We start from the raw sequence: 15,805 nt of genomic DNA, 5'->3' as shown, positions 1-15,805 counted from the left end.
ATACAACACATGGAGACATCTTAACACTACCCTATGCATTGAGATCCTTGACTAAAAACCTTTTATGCAATGAGGCTTTCATATATTTGAACCGAGGAAATACAATTTCCCTACTTCTTTCACCTATTTAACATTAAAGTACAATGCATTTCTAGATCTGTTCCAACAGTATATTTACATGCAAATCTCATCTCAATTTGAACTATTTTCCCCAAAAACACTGATACACACATATTCAATAAGACTTTGATAGAATTTCTCTGTGATAAAAATTGAATAATTACAAAATATTTTAACATTTTTTGTGAACTTTTTCTTTTAATATTTTTTTGGTACAAAGAAGTATTTTCTAACATTAAACTAATTTTCCCATTTTATACAACATTAAATCTTTCCTGCAGAATGGAAAAAAAGAAGAATTTTTTTTATCTTAATCTTAATTCTTCATTCATTTTACTCTAAAATAAAATCCTACTTATTTACACTTACTGATTCAGAATTCACAACTTGGGATATAATGCACATAAATTTTAAGTTCATATTTTGGAGTTCCAAAATTTCTTGATCTTGACTAAAATTTCAAATTTCAAAATTAAAAAAAAAATAAATAAAATAAAATCTTGTATAAAACTAAATAAACTTACTCAATTTTATCAAGATTAAGTCAGCTTCGGAACAAAAAGTTAACTCTACTAATTTTGTATTTCATTATTGATCAACAAATAGAACAGTACTTATATTTGCAGAATGACACTTTGAATTTGTCTGCCATATAAAGCTTGAGTGTCTACAAGCCATAGCTAAAATCAAGTTATTTTTATACAGAACCATTAAAAATATACAGGATCTGTGTTTTCTGTCTAAATATACAAGAAAATTAATAGCTACGTCTTTGGGGGGAAAATGAGGAAAATAACTTGCCCATAATCTTCATCCATACTAAGTATTCAGCTCAATATTTCACATGAGCTATGGTTACTGACTTTCTGTAAAAGATACACTCTACATTACTTTAAACATTGCAGGGTAAACATTTTGACACTATTCTTCCTGGAGTATGATTTACATCTTGCACAAAATGCCCAGGCTAATGTAATATAATGAAAATATTCCCTAGAGCTCTGCAAAAAATAAGTTCTATACAGTATAAACGTCCTTCTCAGCATATCTCCTATACCATGTACACACATGACATCACACAGCTCCAGATATAATCTGGTGTATGGTCAACCAGTACCCGATTCAAGCAACATTGCTGTTCAACAGTCCAATAATGAGTACTTTTCTCCCTATTAATGCAATGACTTTGGAGTATGATGTCTTTATATGCTGCCATTAATACTTAGTTACTTATGGATACAGGATATGCATAAATAAACTCATCTCTTTATTTGCTGATCATGTTTGAATTTTTTTTGTCTTTTTTTTTTTTTAAATCTGTGACAATAGCACAGAGCCATTTTTCTTCTTCAAAACATTGCACCATTGGCGAAATTTTCCCCCTTCTAGGACGAGGACAAATCGTGAACACTCTACACCATCTAATGGACACGTGGATTTCACTTGTAATATGAGAGGTCTTTCAATAAGTTAGTTGAACAGGACATGTGTGACAGCTCCGCTCTCATATTTGCACATGTTCTCTATTCTGCAGTGGATCCCGTAACCACACTCATGGTGGTAACGAAAATCAGGATCCAGAATCCATGGCAGTCGCAGTCAGAGACCATTTGTCCGAATCCAAGCTCACAGCATTCGCCAAGAACAAGATCACACATTTTTACTTTCAAACGTCAAGATGTGGATCATGTGTCAAAAATCATGGTGGCCATAAAATGCATCCACTAGCCACACTCAAGGCAGTCATGAACTGGATTCCACGCCCATGCGTCACCGGCCTCAACACTGGCACTTAGTTAAGGAGTTAGTTTAGGGTTGTAGATTGTTTGGGACAATGCAGACAACCGGGCCTGGGAAATACACTCACAAACACATGCATACAGGATTGAGAGAAAATGTTGGTTGATTATGTACAGCTATCACAATGTCTGTCCCAGATATCACATGGTTCTGTGAAATACACATGAAAGAAATAGTCTAGGAAATTTCAGTAGTGAATTCCTTCTTTTTCCTCATGTGCACACATTTTGTTTCTCACACACATTAAACATGAATCATCCATACGTACATATATATATATATATAATATACATATACTAGCACATCTTCACACGCGAAATTGTCATCAAAGTGTTTATCTCTATCCACTCACTCTCCGAGAGGCCAGTGTTACCTGGCACTATTGGTATTACTTTGGCTGAAATCTTTACGGCTGTTACCGCCTCTGTTGTAATTGTTACTAGGGCCCCCTGTATGTAATGTGTGTGACCCATGACCTTGTCCTATACTGCCGCCACCGACACTGTTTTTGCGGCGCTTGCCTTGAGATCTGCTGTACACCTTGCTGCCCTGGTGTCCCCCGGGGGGATAGCGGTTTCCTTTACCCCCAGGGCCGCCACCCTGGGGACCAGACTGACTAGAATGTCCTGTGTGACCCCCTGTGCCAATGTTGTTTTGGGGTGCATATTTTGGTACGGCCTCCACCACCGAGTGTTCATGACTGGGCACCGTAGCTGGTGTATTATTGGGCGTGCCCCGTGGAGTATAGGAACTGTTGCTTGAGCGTGTCGACGACACACTGCTAGAGCTGGCGTCCCGCGACTTGCTTGGACTGCCACGCTGCTTGCTATAGTCTCGACTTCGCACAAACTCACGGGTGGGGACGACAGTGGAGCGAGGACCGGACTTGGTGGTGGTAGAGGTGGTAGTAGAGTTGGTGGGCTGGACTGTGGCGTTCTGGACAGATTCTTGTTGGTGCTGGGGATCGGGCTCGGAGTCCTGCAATCATAAACAGTATTGTACAAAGTTCCAGTAAAAACACCTACGATTATCATATCTTCCTCTTGATCAGGCAACTATGACAATATTTTAGTATTCATCATCATGCATTAACATTATGAAATATCACAGAACTAGAGAATGTTCCTGAAACAGCTCCTGCTAAGACAGAAAAAAAGGTAAACGCAAAACAAAATTTATTTAAATTTCAAACAAAAGGTTCCGAAAAAAAAAAAAAAAAAAAAAGACTGCTAAGCGATAATGTTCAATAAAAAAGGCTTTCATGCAAAATATCAGGATCGTATCACTACAATCAGTAAATAGAACTCTCTAAAACTCCTAAATGTGACAAACAGGTATGAAATATATACTGTATATACCGAAGCCTTGACCATAACTTCTGTAGTTTTACAATATTTTTGTTACTATCAGCATGAAAACTCGTAATAAATCATTATGAATAAATATACTAGAAGCAAAAAAATGCTAGCATCACAATTCAAAGTTCATTTATTCATCAATACAATCACATACATTGTACGTCAAAAGATTATGCATAGCAAGAATGAACATCTAGGACTGTACAATGCTGACTTTGAAACATCAGAATATTCTTTCAATTTTGATTGAAACATATTTTATTGTTATAGTTAGTAGAGCCTTCTCCACAAACATTCTTTATATCTAACTTCAGTTTTATACAAAGATTTACCAACCTATCACTACGAGACTCAATGACAAATACAGAGCCAAGATCACAAGTGCTGCCACTTAGGGTCTAATAGATAATTTGTGATCCTTCATTGTTATCAGTGTGCAATGTAGGTAAGGGATGTATGTGCAATACTGTCATCATTATATCATGCACTGGTTATTTTTCTGTCTACCATTTTAAAGATTATCAAATTATATTGGTTTTAACAAAATTATTCCAAATAACATCTTGAGAAGTGTTACAGAGGAATACCAAGATTATTTTTGTGAAAAAAAAAATTATCACCTACTATAGGGGATGGGACTGAACAAATTACATCCCCAACAGTGACTATGTGGAGGTGTGACTAACTATAAATGACATGTAAATAGCTTGTTATAAGTGCTGTTATTCTATCAGAAGTCTCAAGTTTGAACATGTGCGATGCTAAATACAAAGATTAGGTGTTTAGATCCTAGCTACATGGGGCTGGAGTACTCACTGTGTCACTGGTGAGACTGGAACTACAACTGTTGTTGGGGGAGGAGGTAGAGGAGGACTGGTAGGGCGAGCTAGAGTCCGACTGCTCAATAGATTCCATAGGACCTTCAGAGATCTTCACACTACCACTGCCTTGTCTGTAAAACAAACAGGTAGCTGAATTTTACTCCTCAAAACGCAGGTCACTATTAGTAGCTTTATTTTGACACATAGACTACAGGCTGCTGTAAAAGGCCATGTAGACTACAATTAATTGTTAGTAGATATTGCAATTGTCTCGGATTTCCAAGTCAGTGTTGGTATCTGATGTATTCGTCAGACTAGTCGGTGTTGGAAACTTATCTTTTCCTTGGACTACAAGTTAATGCTGGTAGCTTTCTTTACACAGAAGAGCTTTTGCAAGTTAGTCAAATTCTCACTTTGAGAATAAGGACATTCAAAAATTGGACTGGGATCTGTTACATTACCAAATCAACTTAAACTTCATTAACAATGGCCCTTATCATAAGTAACAGAAATTGAAAACTACTATACAAATTTGTTATAGTTAGGTATCATCCTATAAGTAATGCAATTAATTTATCTCTCCTTTATTCAATTACCGAGTTTTTTTAGACTTGAATGACATACATTATGGTGTTCAATTTTAGCTCTCCTTGAAATATATCCTTCATTTAGTATAAGAAGATATACTAGCTGTTCCTAGGCTAATTAAGGGGTTGGTGTTGATCATTTCACAAGCCTGATGGCAAGGAGTTTATATCAGGGTTACTGAATTCTTCCTTTTTAATATTTATTTGGAAATATTGGGTGAAATCAAAATCTGCCGACAGTCATCACAGGTGTGATCTTAGTTTTAAATAGTCAGCGATGTTCCAGCAAACCAAAAAATAAGCAAAACATTTTCTACGGCTTACCAGCCAGCATTATACAACAAAATGAACAGCTCGTTATAAATACAATGACACAGGTTTCAAATTTTACATTGAGAGTTTGATTAATATTTAAAATCAATAGAAAACCTGTATTTACCATCACAGAGAGAGACAGGCTTACTTAGTTTAGCATGACAAGGGATGTAGAATTTCTTGAGAGCACTAGTATGCATGCAGATTTAAACAAAGGTTGTTCACTACTCAAACTTATTTTTTCATAATAACAGGCACAGAATATTCAAAAAGCAGTTCTGAAGCCAAAAAAGTCAAAGGAACTTTCAATCTTATCTTAACACTCTTAAAAGTGGTGATGGCAAAATCAGGTTTTATATTCAACACAGATCAACTCTCATTGAAAATTAAAAGCCTTCAAGAATACTATGAATAAGATTTTTTTTTTTATTCCAGAAATGGACCAAAGTCTGAAGTGAAAATGATAGGTCAGGGTGACCTATATATGATCAACTGCTTAAATAAAATGATTACTATGACATTAAAACACTTCAATCTCAACCACCACTATGATGTAGGGACAAAAATAAATCCTTGTTGAACTATGATCACTTGTACGGCACAAATTGAATCCAAATAAAAGGAGTTGAAAACAATTGTGTCTGAAAGAAAAGAGTATTGATTTCTAATCTTATTTTTCATTTCACAACTTAGTCTAGTAATTTGTGCTTAAAAATTCTTATTCATGTAGTGATCTTAACATTTTGTCATTCCCAATGAAATTTTGAGCATGAAGCCCATGTAATTAACACACTTACCTGTTTTTCACATCTACAGTCTCTGTGCTGCTGTGTTTTGGACTACTGTTGGCCACACTAGCATAGCTGCGTGTTGTGTTGTTGTTGTTGTTGTTGTTTAGGTTATTGCTGTTGTTGTTTCTCGTGTCAGCGCTACAGGTATGGTTGTCGGTGCTTGGCTGCACCATGGGGTTGTTTGGGATAAAGATGGGGAAGGTATCCTTGATCCACTTTCTGTAGTCTACCACCTCATCTGTTACTCTCACTATCCTACCTAATATACTATAGAACAAACTGATGGTCAGCATACAGGAAATCATCATATATAACCAATAAAAGAAAGCGGAAAAATGTAATCCCAGTCTCCTAGCTTCCAACAGCAAGCTTGCATATTTTCAAATATATTTCATACCTTTATTGAATTTTTTAACAAACTTTAATCAGGATTTGCCTCTTCATGCAAATCTGGTGAAATCAAATTATGGTTTCAGGGTACACGTTGAAGCCATCCCTATAGCCTTTTGAAGCATAGAAAATTGAAAGGACCCCATTTTTTCTGGAAGCTCCATTCAAACTATTCACAGGGACCCCATTTTATCTGAAAAGGATCCCATTTATGAAATGCCCAGTGCAAACCCTGGGTTTAATATGTAAATGACATGGCTGCTTGCTTTTGCTGCCCTTGACAGTTCCATGGACACGTTACAGCGTTAATAGAATATTACATGAAAATAATAGTTTATGTATGTTTTGGGAGATAACTTTTTGGCCAACCATCTGCACCTTACCTATGATTTGGTCCAAGAATGTGGCTGTTTTGAGGCATCACTGTGTAGGTCATGACTAGATAGGCATACTCAAATGACTGCTTTACTTTCATAGCACCATACGAACTACGACCGATGTCGTTACCTGCAACATTATAACAATAGCAATAGGTGTTGTGGGGTTTACTCTGAAATTTGTAACCATTTTATCTGTTGTTTTTCCAGTGAATATAAGGCCTTTTATAGATAAAAGTAATTAAACATGCAACAATCAGCAGAAAAACAAACCGTTTTTAATACATTTTACTATATTTGTATAAGTAACATACAAATGTGACAAAAATTAATCAACCTTTTTTTTTAAACATTCACGTACACAGCTAAACAAATGTTTCACTTTTCGGACTGAAGTAACAATTTTTTTTGTTCCGACACATTGCCAAAATCATTTATTTTGAAAGAACAGCAATATAAAACATCCAAATGTAGTATATAAGTAATATATGCTGCCTTGCACTACTACTATGTTAAAAATTCTTAATATTTTTAAAACGAGCATTATCTACAAATTCACACTTTATATAAGAGATATCACATATTGTAAAAATTTCAAATGTTATCATTATCAAAATGCTCAATCGTGAAATTTTTGTTCAATATTGAATGAAATGAAACTCTTCCAATGTTTGGTAGCCTACCCTCTGTGAGGGGATCCTCTATGCAAAGAAGGGATGGCCTGTAGCCGCTATCCATGCTTTTCTGTATCTCCTCTTTCCTGATGTAGGCTCCACCCTTCTTGATGCGTATGCCGGTGTTGATGTAATTAAAGTTCCTTCCATAAAGCTCAAAGAATTCTATCAACAGCACTCCAAGATTTGCTTCAGGACTTGTGGCATCATACCGAGGATGAAGCTATAGAATGTATAAATCATGTATATTTCAACAGAAGTAAACTCAAATGTTGCTGACAGCTAACATTTATCCGGAAGTACTAACTTGTCGACTTCACAGAAAATTTCCCTAAGATTACGACTACTTTTGCTTTCTACATCTCTAAACTCTTATATAATTTCCTTGGCATTTATTAATCTAGACAACAAAAATAAGTTTTTAGTTTCCAACCAAAGAGCAGAAAATTTCTTGCCAATTAAGTCAGTTTCTGGCAGTGTTGCCAGCCTTTAATTCATATCAATGAGCTTGAAACGGATGATCCTGACATTCTTACCTGGAGAAAGCTGACAGTCAGGTAGATCACATTCTTACCTGGAGAAAGCTGACAGTCAGGTAGATCAGGCTGTAAGAACTTATGCCACCAGTAAACACCTCATTAAGGTCCCGTTGTAGAAGGAACTGCTTCAATACTAACACCAGATACTTCAGGTTTGGGAATTGCTCCATAAATTTCTGGCAAAGAAAAGTATATTTGATTGTCAACGTTTACCATATCCAATGTTTAACTGTTCTGGAGGTATAGACAGTGTTCTTGTATTTAAACCACATATATATCATCTTGCTTTAACTGTCATCATGTGTGAAAACTAAAAAATTTAAACTCACCATCCACATTAAACAGAAAAAAATCTATTAAAATGAATATTTACAAGAAAAAAACTCCCTTGCCTCGGAGTCAGCAATATTTCCCTCTGTGAAATAGAAAGCCATAGCCTAATTGGTCTTCATTATGTACACATTAAACTCATATTTTCAATTTTTTGTATAAGAGTTGTCTCCCTTCAATAAATTCCAGATCTGTCTAATTAATAATATTAAAATGCATGCATATACATGTAAACTGTACAGTATGTGGAGGACAAGCAGTAATTTGTTCCAGACTTAACGAACAATCTTAGAGGATTTGTAGTTAATACTGTGGACTTCTATTATATATATATATATATCTATGTATTCCTCAGCATTAAAAGTATCGCGTATATCTTTTAATACATTACACAGACAGCTTAATCAATATCATTAACACATTACAGTGATATTTACACTGCTGTTAGAATGAGTGGCAATACAGCTGGATAATATAGGATAGGATTTCCTTGACAACAAATCTTTTACTATGGCAACCACTAGTAAAATCACAACAAATTATAGTTTGTTTGGATCCAATCTGTAAAGCAGCTTATTTTAAAGAGGCTTAAGGCACCTGAGGCCAAGTCCAAAATAAGAATGTCACAACAAATGGAACATAATATGCCTGCCAATATCTTTTTCTCATCAGATTGATAAAGTGGAGGCTATAATAATACTTGATAAATCTTTATATGCAATACTAGTAATAAGAGATGAGTTTCCAAGCGTCATGTAACAGGCAATTCATGTTGTAAGGGAGCCAATTTCTATAAACATTTGTCGAAAATTTACTGGTCATCACCTGAATATTTAATATATGCAAATATTTTTTATTTGTGTCCTTGAACTTGGATGACATACTGATCACGAACATTTAAAAACATCTTCCTCATAGTGACTTTCAAAATCGGATTTAATCTGAAAATAAATGTCTAAAATGTGTCTTAGTTATGCAAATGATATTTAGTAAACATCATTGTTTAATTGTTTGTTAAATTCAGGAGCGAATCAACTGATCAAAATTTTATTATATTATTTTCTTCTTATTTGAGGTAGAAATAACAAAGGTGACAAAATATTAACCAGACAGATCATTGCTTTGATCACAGAATTAAATAATACAAGTCCATGTTTGATTGATATTTTAACTCGTGGAAATCACGACTACATAATAACTTCACTTCAAATTCAACTATTGCGGTTATTGACACATATCAGCATTGTTTTGTGTAAATTAAATACCCTATGATTTATCTATATTTCAACGACATGTAGTGAAGGCACATTGACATTCGTCTACTTCTGATATCTTTATTCGCATTCGTTTTCATACATAAACACCACACGGTCACCCGGTGACCGCCGAATTCCTTGTTTGAAAGGTCATCTTTACATTTTTACATCAAGTTAAACACCAAACCTTGGCAAGGTGATACCAGATTGATTGGAACAATCAAGCTAGTCTGCCATTTTGATTAGCGCTCATAGGTCAGTCGGACGCTTAATTGCTACTACAAACAAGCGTATGCAGGACCTCGTTGGCTAATTAAGAAAACCACATCGGAGATAAATCACTGAAAATCACCATGGAAAATTCACTAATTGACTTTTGGATTTTGAGATCCAAGTCGCTAGAAATGTTTCAAATCAATTAATTTTCTATTACAATCATGATCGGGCGACCACTATATATGGCCACTATTTCCTCATGATTTTGTATTGACGTTACCTTGATGAGTGCAGCACTTTCCACCGAGTTCTTTGTATTAAAACTGATATCCACTTTGATGTCAGTCTGCAGGTCTGTGAGTTTGACTATAGGGACCTGAAATAGTGTAAAGTATTTATTTTATAAGTGGTCTGCTATGTCATAAACATTGTAAGACATAGTTATAATAACACTCATCATAATTGCAATAACACTGCTGGGATGTCATATGATTGCCAGAGCTGAAATTCAGTCTTGTATAGAAATTCATTTGGAACTTTTCTCTTACATTCTCGTACATTAAGTAATAAATGTGACAAACAGCATCTTACATTTATGACTGTTATATGAACAATATTTTCTTGTTCATTAATTTTTACATGCCACAAGCCTTCAAATTATTGAGCTTGTTTATTAAATTTCACATGTAATGACTATTTAATAGAGTCCGTCATATGTAGGCATGTGGAATAGGGAAATTCTACCCTCGGGTGTATAATTTGGGGTCAGAACCGAGGCTTGCTTAGGTTCTGACCCTAAATTCTACATTCGAGGGTAGAATTTCCCTATCCCACATTACCTAACATATGATGGCTTGTTTTTTTCAAACCTTTTTCATAAAATGCATGGAAAAAATTGATCCAACATGGCGACAATGATCACAATTAATAATTTGTTATAATGACACATTGAAAAAGTTATACAGTGCATTTATGAAAGTTATCATACATATAAACAAACAGATGAGTTTTCCCAGTGATGTCACAGTTTTGGTGTGCGGCATTTATTTAGGCTATCCTACCGAGTAAGCTTAGGACATGGCTCAATCAGAGTCTGAATCGAACATGATTCTCCTGTGTTTATTTTTGTTGACAAGGTTTGTAACATAATTAATGCTCAGTGTCCCGGACCTGAGGTCACTCGCTGCACCAATGCGGGATAGAGATATCCCACATGGGATAAATGTATCTTACATATGCAAAGGTGTGAGAAAAAGTAATTTAAGACCCTTTATAAGTAACTGTTAGTCTCAAAATTTAACATGCACATCAAAGGAGACTACAGAGAAAATTTGAGAAAGATTCAACATCTAGTATTTTGTGATGGACAGTATTTACCACAAGGGAATTGTTGTAAGTCCACTACCTTATGACAGAAGTCGGGATAAAACAATGTCAGTAAATATTTCTTGACTAAAGACGGACAGTCATATAGGCTTATTACTAGTAGTAGTAAAACAGAGAATGTACTTACGGAAGCCTTGTCCAACACCTTGATAGAGGCATGGTCAGTATAGCCCTTGTCGAGGAGGGCCTTCTGCAGCATGAACAGAGGAGGAGATTTCCACTTCCCAAACACAACCAGATCTATATCACTGTATGCAAAACAAAAAGTCAGTAACTTCTGTTTTCCTCTCGGATCTTGAAATAATGCACTATCCATTACTAAGGATTTTGAATCTATATTGACAAAGCTCACAAGATAATTTCTTAATCAGGATTAAAATATTGAGATGCAGATGTATGGATCCCTCTCTGTTAAAATACTTTCTCATATTACTGAACTTCATTACTGCTCACCGTTAGATACTTAGCAGTTTTTTTTCTAGATAATCAAATTCAAAGCCAGAGCATGACCAATAGCAAACTTACCTTGTAGGTAGGTATAAGCCTGTTTTGAAGCTGCCAAAAATTTCAACCTGCAAATGAAATGTTTCTTTTTATTAAATATTTAAAGTTTTTTTATTTTTAAACATATCTTCTTTTCTCAGTTCTACTAGTATATATCAAAACAGCATCCGTATTAATCAATTTATTGTCAGACAATGCAAATTAGTTAGGAATGTTCATTGTGGCCATCTACATAAAATATATGACATACTCTAAAGGACTTTAGCAATATGACATACCGAAGCATCTTTCCATAAGTCTTTGACCACAGACCGTATCCTCTGTACGACTTCTGACCTCATGTTGGCTTCCTCACGTGTAGGAGACATGTATACAAAGAAATCCTTGATCTCTTCATGCAAACTGTGAACAAAACAAGATGATTTTAAGACCACATGAATCATTTATTGTATTATCTGGCTTTTCCCTCCCTGCTTTAAAAGCACTTTTAACTTACCTGTACATTAATGTGATGGAGTTCAGAGAATTTTTCTCCTACGTAATGAGAGAATGCGTTGAGGTTCAAGTGCATCCTCGCAAATTCAAAATGTTTTCAACCTGTACAATTCCCCACTTTCTCTAAATATGACACAGTATGTATACAACAACATATACCATACATTAAAAGGTAAGGTTTTATTACATGAACTTATACACATGTACATATTTTATTCCCTGATGATCGCTCACTAAATAAATCCATGCACATTGATTCTTTGACATACTGTTTTCAGAACTTAAGTATTTGTTTCCATTGAAATCTCGCAAGATAGTGTTCTGATGATGGTAGTATTTTTTTAAAACTGTCCTTAAAAAATAGCTGAATACAAATTTCAAGGTATGTGGAAGGATATATATATTTAGTCAGAAAAATAAATCTAATGAATTGCACCTTATCAATTAATCTTAAATGGTGGGGGGGGGGGGGGTCTGTAACCATTTATTACCCGACTGTATGTAGTCTGGTATAGAGATTTCAATCGCATCTTGCCAGGTTGGGGAAATCTGTCATTTTCAGCTATTCAGCTGATTTCATACTCAAGCTAAACATAGCTACTATCGATAGCTGGATTCAGCTGTTAACTTGTCAAATACACAAAGTCACATGTGCGCCGCAAAATGACTGGGTACGCCACCCTACCAGACACAGTATTTAAACAATTCCATGAATATTAATAAATAAATAAAATATAAAAAAATAAAAAAATTGATATCGTTTATATGAATCATGAAAGTTGTTTAAGTACTATGTCTGGTAGGGTGGCATACCCGATCATTTTTCAGCACACATGCGACTTTGTGTATTTAACACATCAACAGGTAAACTGTTTTGAAGTCGCTTAATTCAGCTATCGATAGTAGTTATGGTTAGCTAGAGTAGCTGAAATCAGCTATATAGCTGAAAATGGCAGATTTCCCCAACCTGCTTGCACCAGAAATAAATTAATCTAATTATAATCTAACCATTAAAGATTGAAATATAAATAAGGTAAATTTGACCTAATGTATGACATCAATAGATTAAATAGTCTAATAAAAAAAAACCTGCTGTAATTATTTGACACTTGTTTGAAAGCTGCTCACTTTTAATTGTATATCATTATCTGTATCAGGTAGCACTGGAAATGAGTCGTAAGTTGACAATGTCACTTTCCATGGAAGTATCTAGCACATCTAATGGCATTTTATATAACACAAAAGTAAAAGTGAAACTGAATTAATTTCTTTTGATCTAAAATGTTATTCCCTGAAAAATCAATTTTCTTAAAAATCATTTGTTGCTATTAATAGCACAGAATAACATCTCTATCCACCACCCACGGGCAATACATCTTAACGCAGATCCATGTGTGTACTGTACGCATACATGTGTGTCTGGTGGTGGTGGTTTGGAGGGGGGTAAATCGGAAATAAATTCACTCAAAGTGTATTTAAAATGAAAATAGATCTTTAACATTCGTAATCAATCCGCAAATTTTGTATGACAACCCCCCCCCCCCCCCCCCCCTACAATTCCGGTTATTTTAACGCTATAGATAGTTTAAACCCGAAAAGGCTTACATTATATGCGGACAATTTCCGGAAATTTCCCCATGGGCGCCTCATATTTTAAAGTTCTTGCACAACACATGTGCACCCATGTTCTGTCGATTGTCAAATCAATGACGATGCTAAGAAACATATAGATATGAGAAAATGGGATACATATAATTATAAATCAAATAACATTGTCGTTGATAATCATTACAAACCCAATAACGTCTGGTTGATATTTCTTCTTCTTGGGCTTCCAAGGGGTGAGGCCGCCATCTTCCTTTAATAAATGCTTGTACGACGAATGGTTCAAACCGTATGTACTGGCACGATTGTCTCTCTTTCGTTTAAAACTGTTTTCCTGGTTATGGATGCTATTCTGTCGATTTGTCGGAGCAGACTTCTGATCAAAATTGTTTGTTATATCCAGAGGAATAAACTCGGCAGGCTTATGATCCAAGTTTGGATTGGAGTTATTGAGAGACATGTTATCAACGCCTATTTGAGCTTCAATTATCCTTGTCCACACATCATGAGCAACTCCTAACTGTTCCGGCGGATACCAAGCAATTCTTGGATCCATATAGTCAATTTGAATGAAATATTCAACTCATTCGTTCGTGCCGTTAATTTATCAGGAAAACTTACTTTACCGAAGCGGCTGTCACTTTTTTCGAATTTGCAGAGGATGGTTGCCACTGCGCATGTCCACATAGAGTTTATATATATATCGGAATCACAGACTAATTTACTTACGAATGGATTAAGAAAACAACACACAATTTAAAACGTATTCATCAAAGAATGGTTTGCGATTCTGTCATTGCCTTTTTAGAGTTATCTAAAATTAAAACAAAAATGAAAATTATACTTGAATACAAAATATAAGTATTATAATCGAAAAATTTCTTTTCGAAATAACCAACCACATTTTTACAAATGAAGCACACTTCACGGGGGAAGCATGTAGCCGGATCCCTTTTTGACAGGTCTTTAATTGAGGCCCGAATAGGGTCTTACTGAAAAAGACATTGTGTAATTTGAATATGTGCGAAAAAAAGGTTATGAATTCATAAAAAAAACACCGCAGAATCATGTTCCATAGGTAGACATAGAGTACATTTTGTATAATACACTGGCCAGACGCAGGTTTCCAAAACCAAATTCTAGGTAGGATGTATTTGGTACGGCAAAGGTCATTCATGAACAGCAGGTCATCGGCAGGTGGGCTGTAGTTAATTCTAAGATTGCTGTTCCGAAATCTTATAAGTTCGAGTGTAAGTTCGTTTTTAACTTATAGGCCTATACGTTTGTGAGTTTTGTTTTGACTGAAACGACCGCACAGAATGCCCAATAATCTATATATATATTTCCATATCCGAGAGTTCATACCTTGAACCTTTATACCTAATAAATGTAATGGTTCTTCCTTGAATTACTACTTTTTTTGTCACATTGACACAAGTACTAATGGGTATCCCCCTAGTTTCTCCCCTTTTCTCCTTTCTCCTCCCCCCCCCCCCCCCCCCCCCCCCCCTTTTTTTTTTTTTTTTTTTAGGTATATATATTATATTTACATCTTGGACCGTAAAAAAAACCCAAAAAAAACAGACCACTGATCGGCAACCAAAACGCTGAGTCCTTCGATCACTCCCAGCATAATTTATTCATTGCCACTTAATTTTATCAAATAAATTGGATTTCAGCGATTTTGGGGAACATTTTTCCTTCATGCTAACTCATGATACTGTACATTACGTCTTTGATTCAGTATATAACGGATATTTTTCAACGTTTTATAAATTCGAGGTTGATAATATGTAACTTTCCTAACAGAGCATTGCCTATATGATCTTTGATATTTTACTGAGCGTGTTTTCATTCAACATCATTCGTTGAAATGAAATTCTGACTATGCCAAATAAAAAAAAAAAAAAAAAAAAAAAATTAAAAAAAGGGTTTTGTGGTACAAATAAAAAGAAATCATATGATCATGCATGTTGCTAATAACTATTATGAAATCAGAATGCTTTGATTTTCCAAAATAGCGTCACGGATATATTCCATTGGTAGAGCTTCCGGCTAGTGTTCGGAGGTCCCGGGTTCGAACCCCGGTCTTGCCGCTACGTTTTCTCCTCTCCACTTACACTTAAATGGAATCGCTTCAGTTAAGATTAAGAACTACCCATATTATTTATATTTGCTAAATGTTTGCCGCATTTTCGCGCTTCTATAAGTGTAACCGACAATGACTTTTTTTTGTTATTG

At 35.1% G+C, this 15,805-nt stretch overlaps 1 protein-coding gene across 2 annotated transcripts; it reads right to left on the bottom strand.

The window, feature by feature from the left end:
• Positions 1 to 226: 226 nt before the first annotated feature.
• LOC117338293 (terminal nucleotidyltransferase 4A-like) lies at positions 227 to 14,223 on the bottom strand. 2 transcript variants are annotated; one of them, XM_033899581.1, is made up of 11 exons: positions 13,756 to 14,223; positions 11,743 to 11,866; positions 11,486 to 11,532; positions 11,088 to 11,208; positions 9,855 to 9,950; positions 7,808 to 7,948; positions 7,243 to 7,456; positions 6,566 to 6,689; positions 5,799 to 6,059; positions 4,095 to 4,230; positions 227 to 2,898 (listed from the first exon to the last, which is right to left on the bottom strand). In XM_033899581.1, exons 1-11 carry the CDS (start codon positions 14,118 to 14,120, stop codon positions 2,290 to 2,292), a joined length of 2,238 nt encoding a protein of 745 aa, XP_033755472.1. In that variant the 5' UTR covers positions 14,121 to 14,223; the 3' UTR covers positions 227 to 2,289. The 2 variants fall into 2 exon arrangements, with proteins under 2 accessions (XP_033755472.1, XP_033755473.1); XM_033899582.1 differs by lacking the exon at positions 4,095 to 4,230 and having other exon boundaries at positions 13,756 to 14,120.
• Positions 14,224 to 15,805: the final 1,582 nt, after the last annotated feature.

The sequence above is a fragment of the Pecten maximus genome, chromosome 11 (genome assembly GCF_902652985.1).
Source record: "Pecten maximus chromosome 11, xPecMax1.1, whole genome shotgun sequence".
Classification (NCBI taxonomy): domain Eukaryota; kingdom Metazoa; phylum Mollusca; class Bivalvia; order Pectinida; family Pectinidae; genus Pecten; species Pecten maximus.
This window is presented reverse-complemented; position numbering and strand designations above follow the sequence as displayed.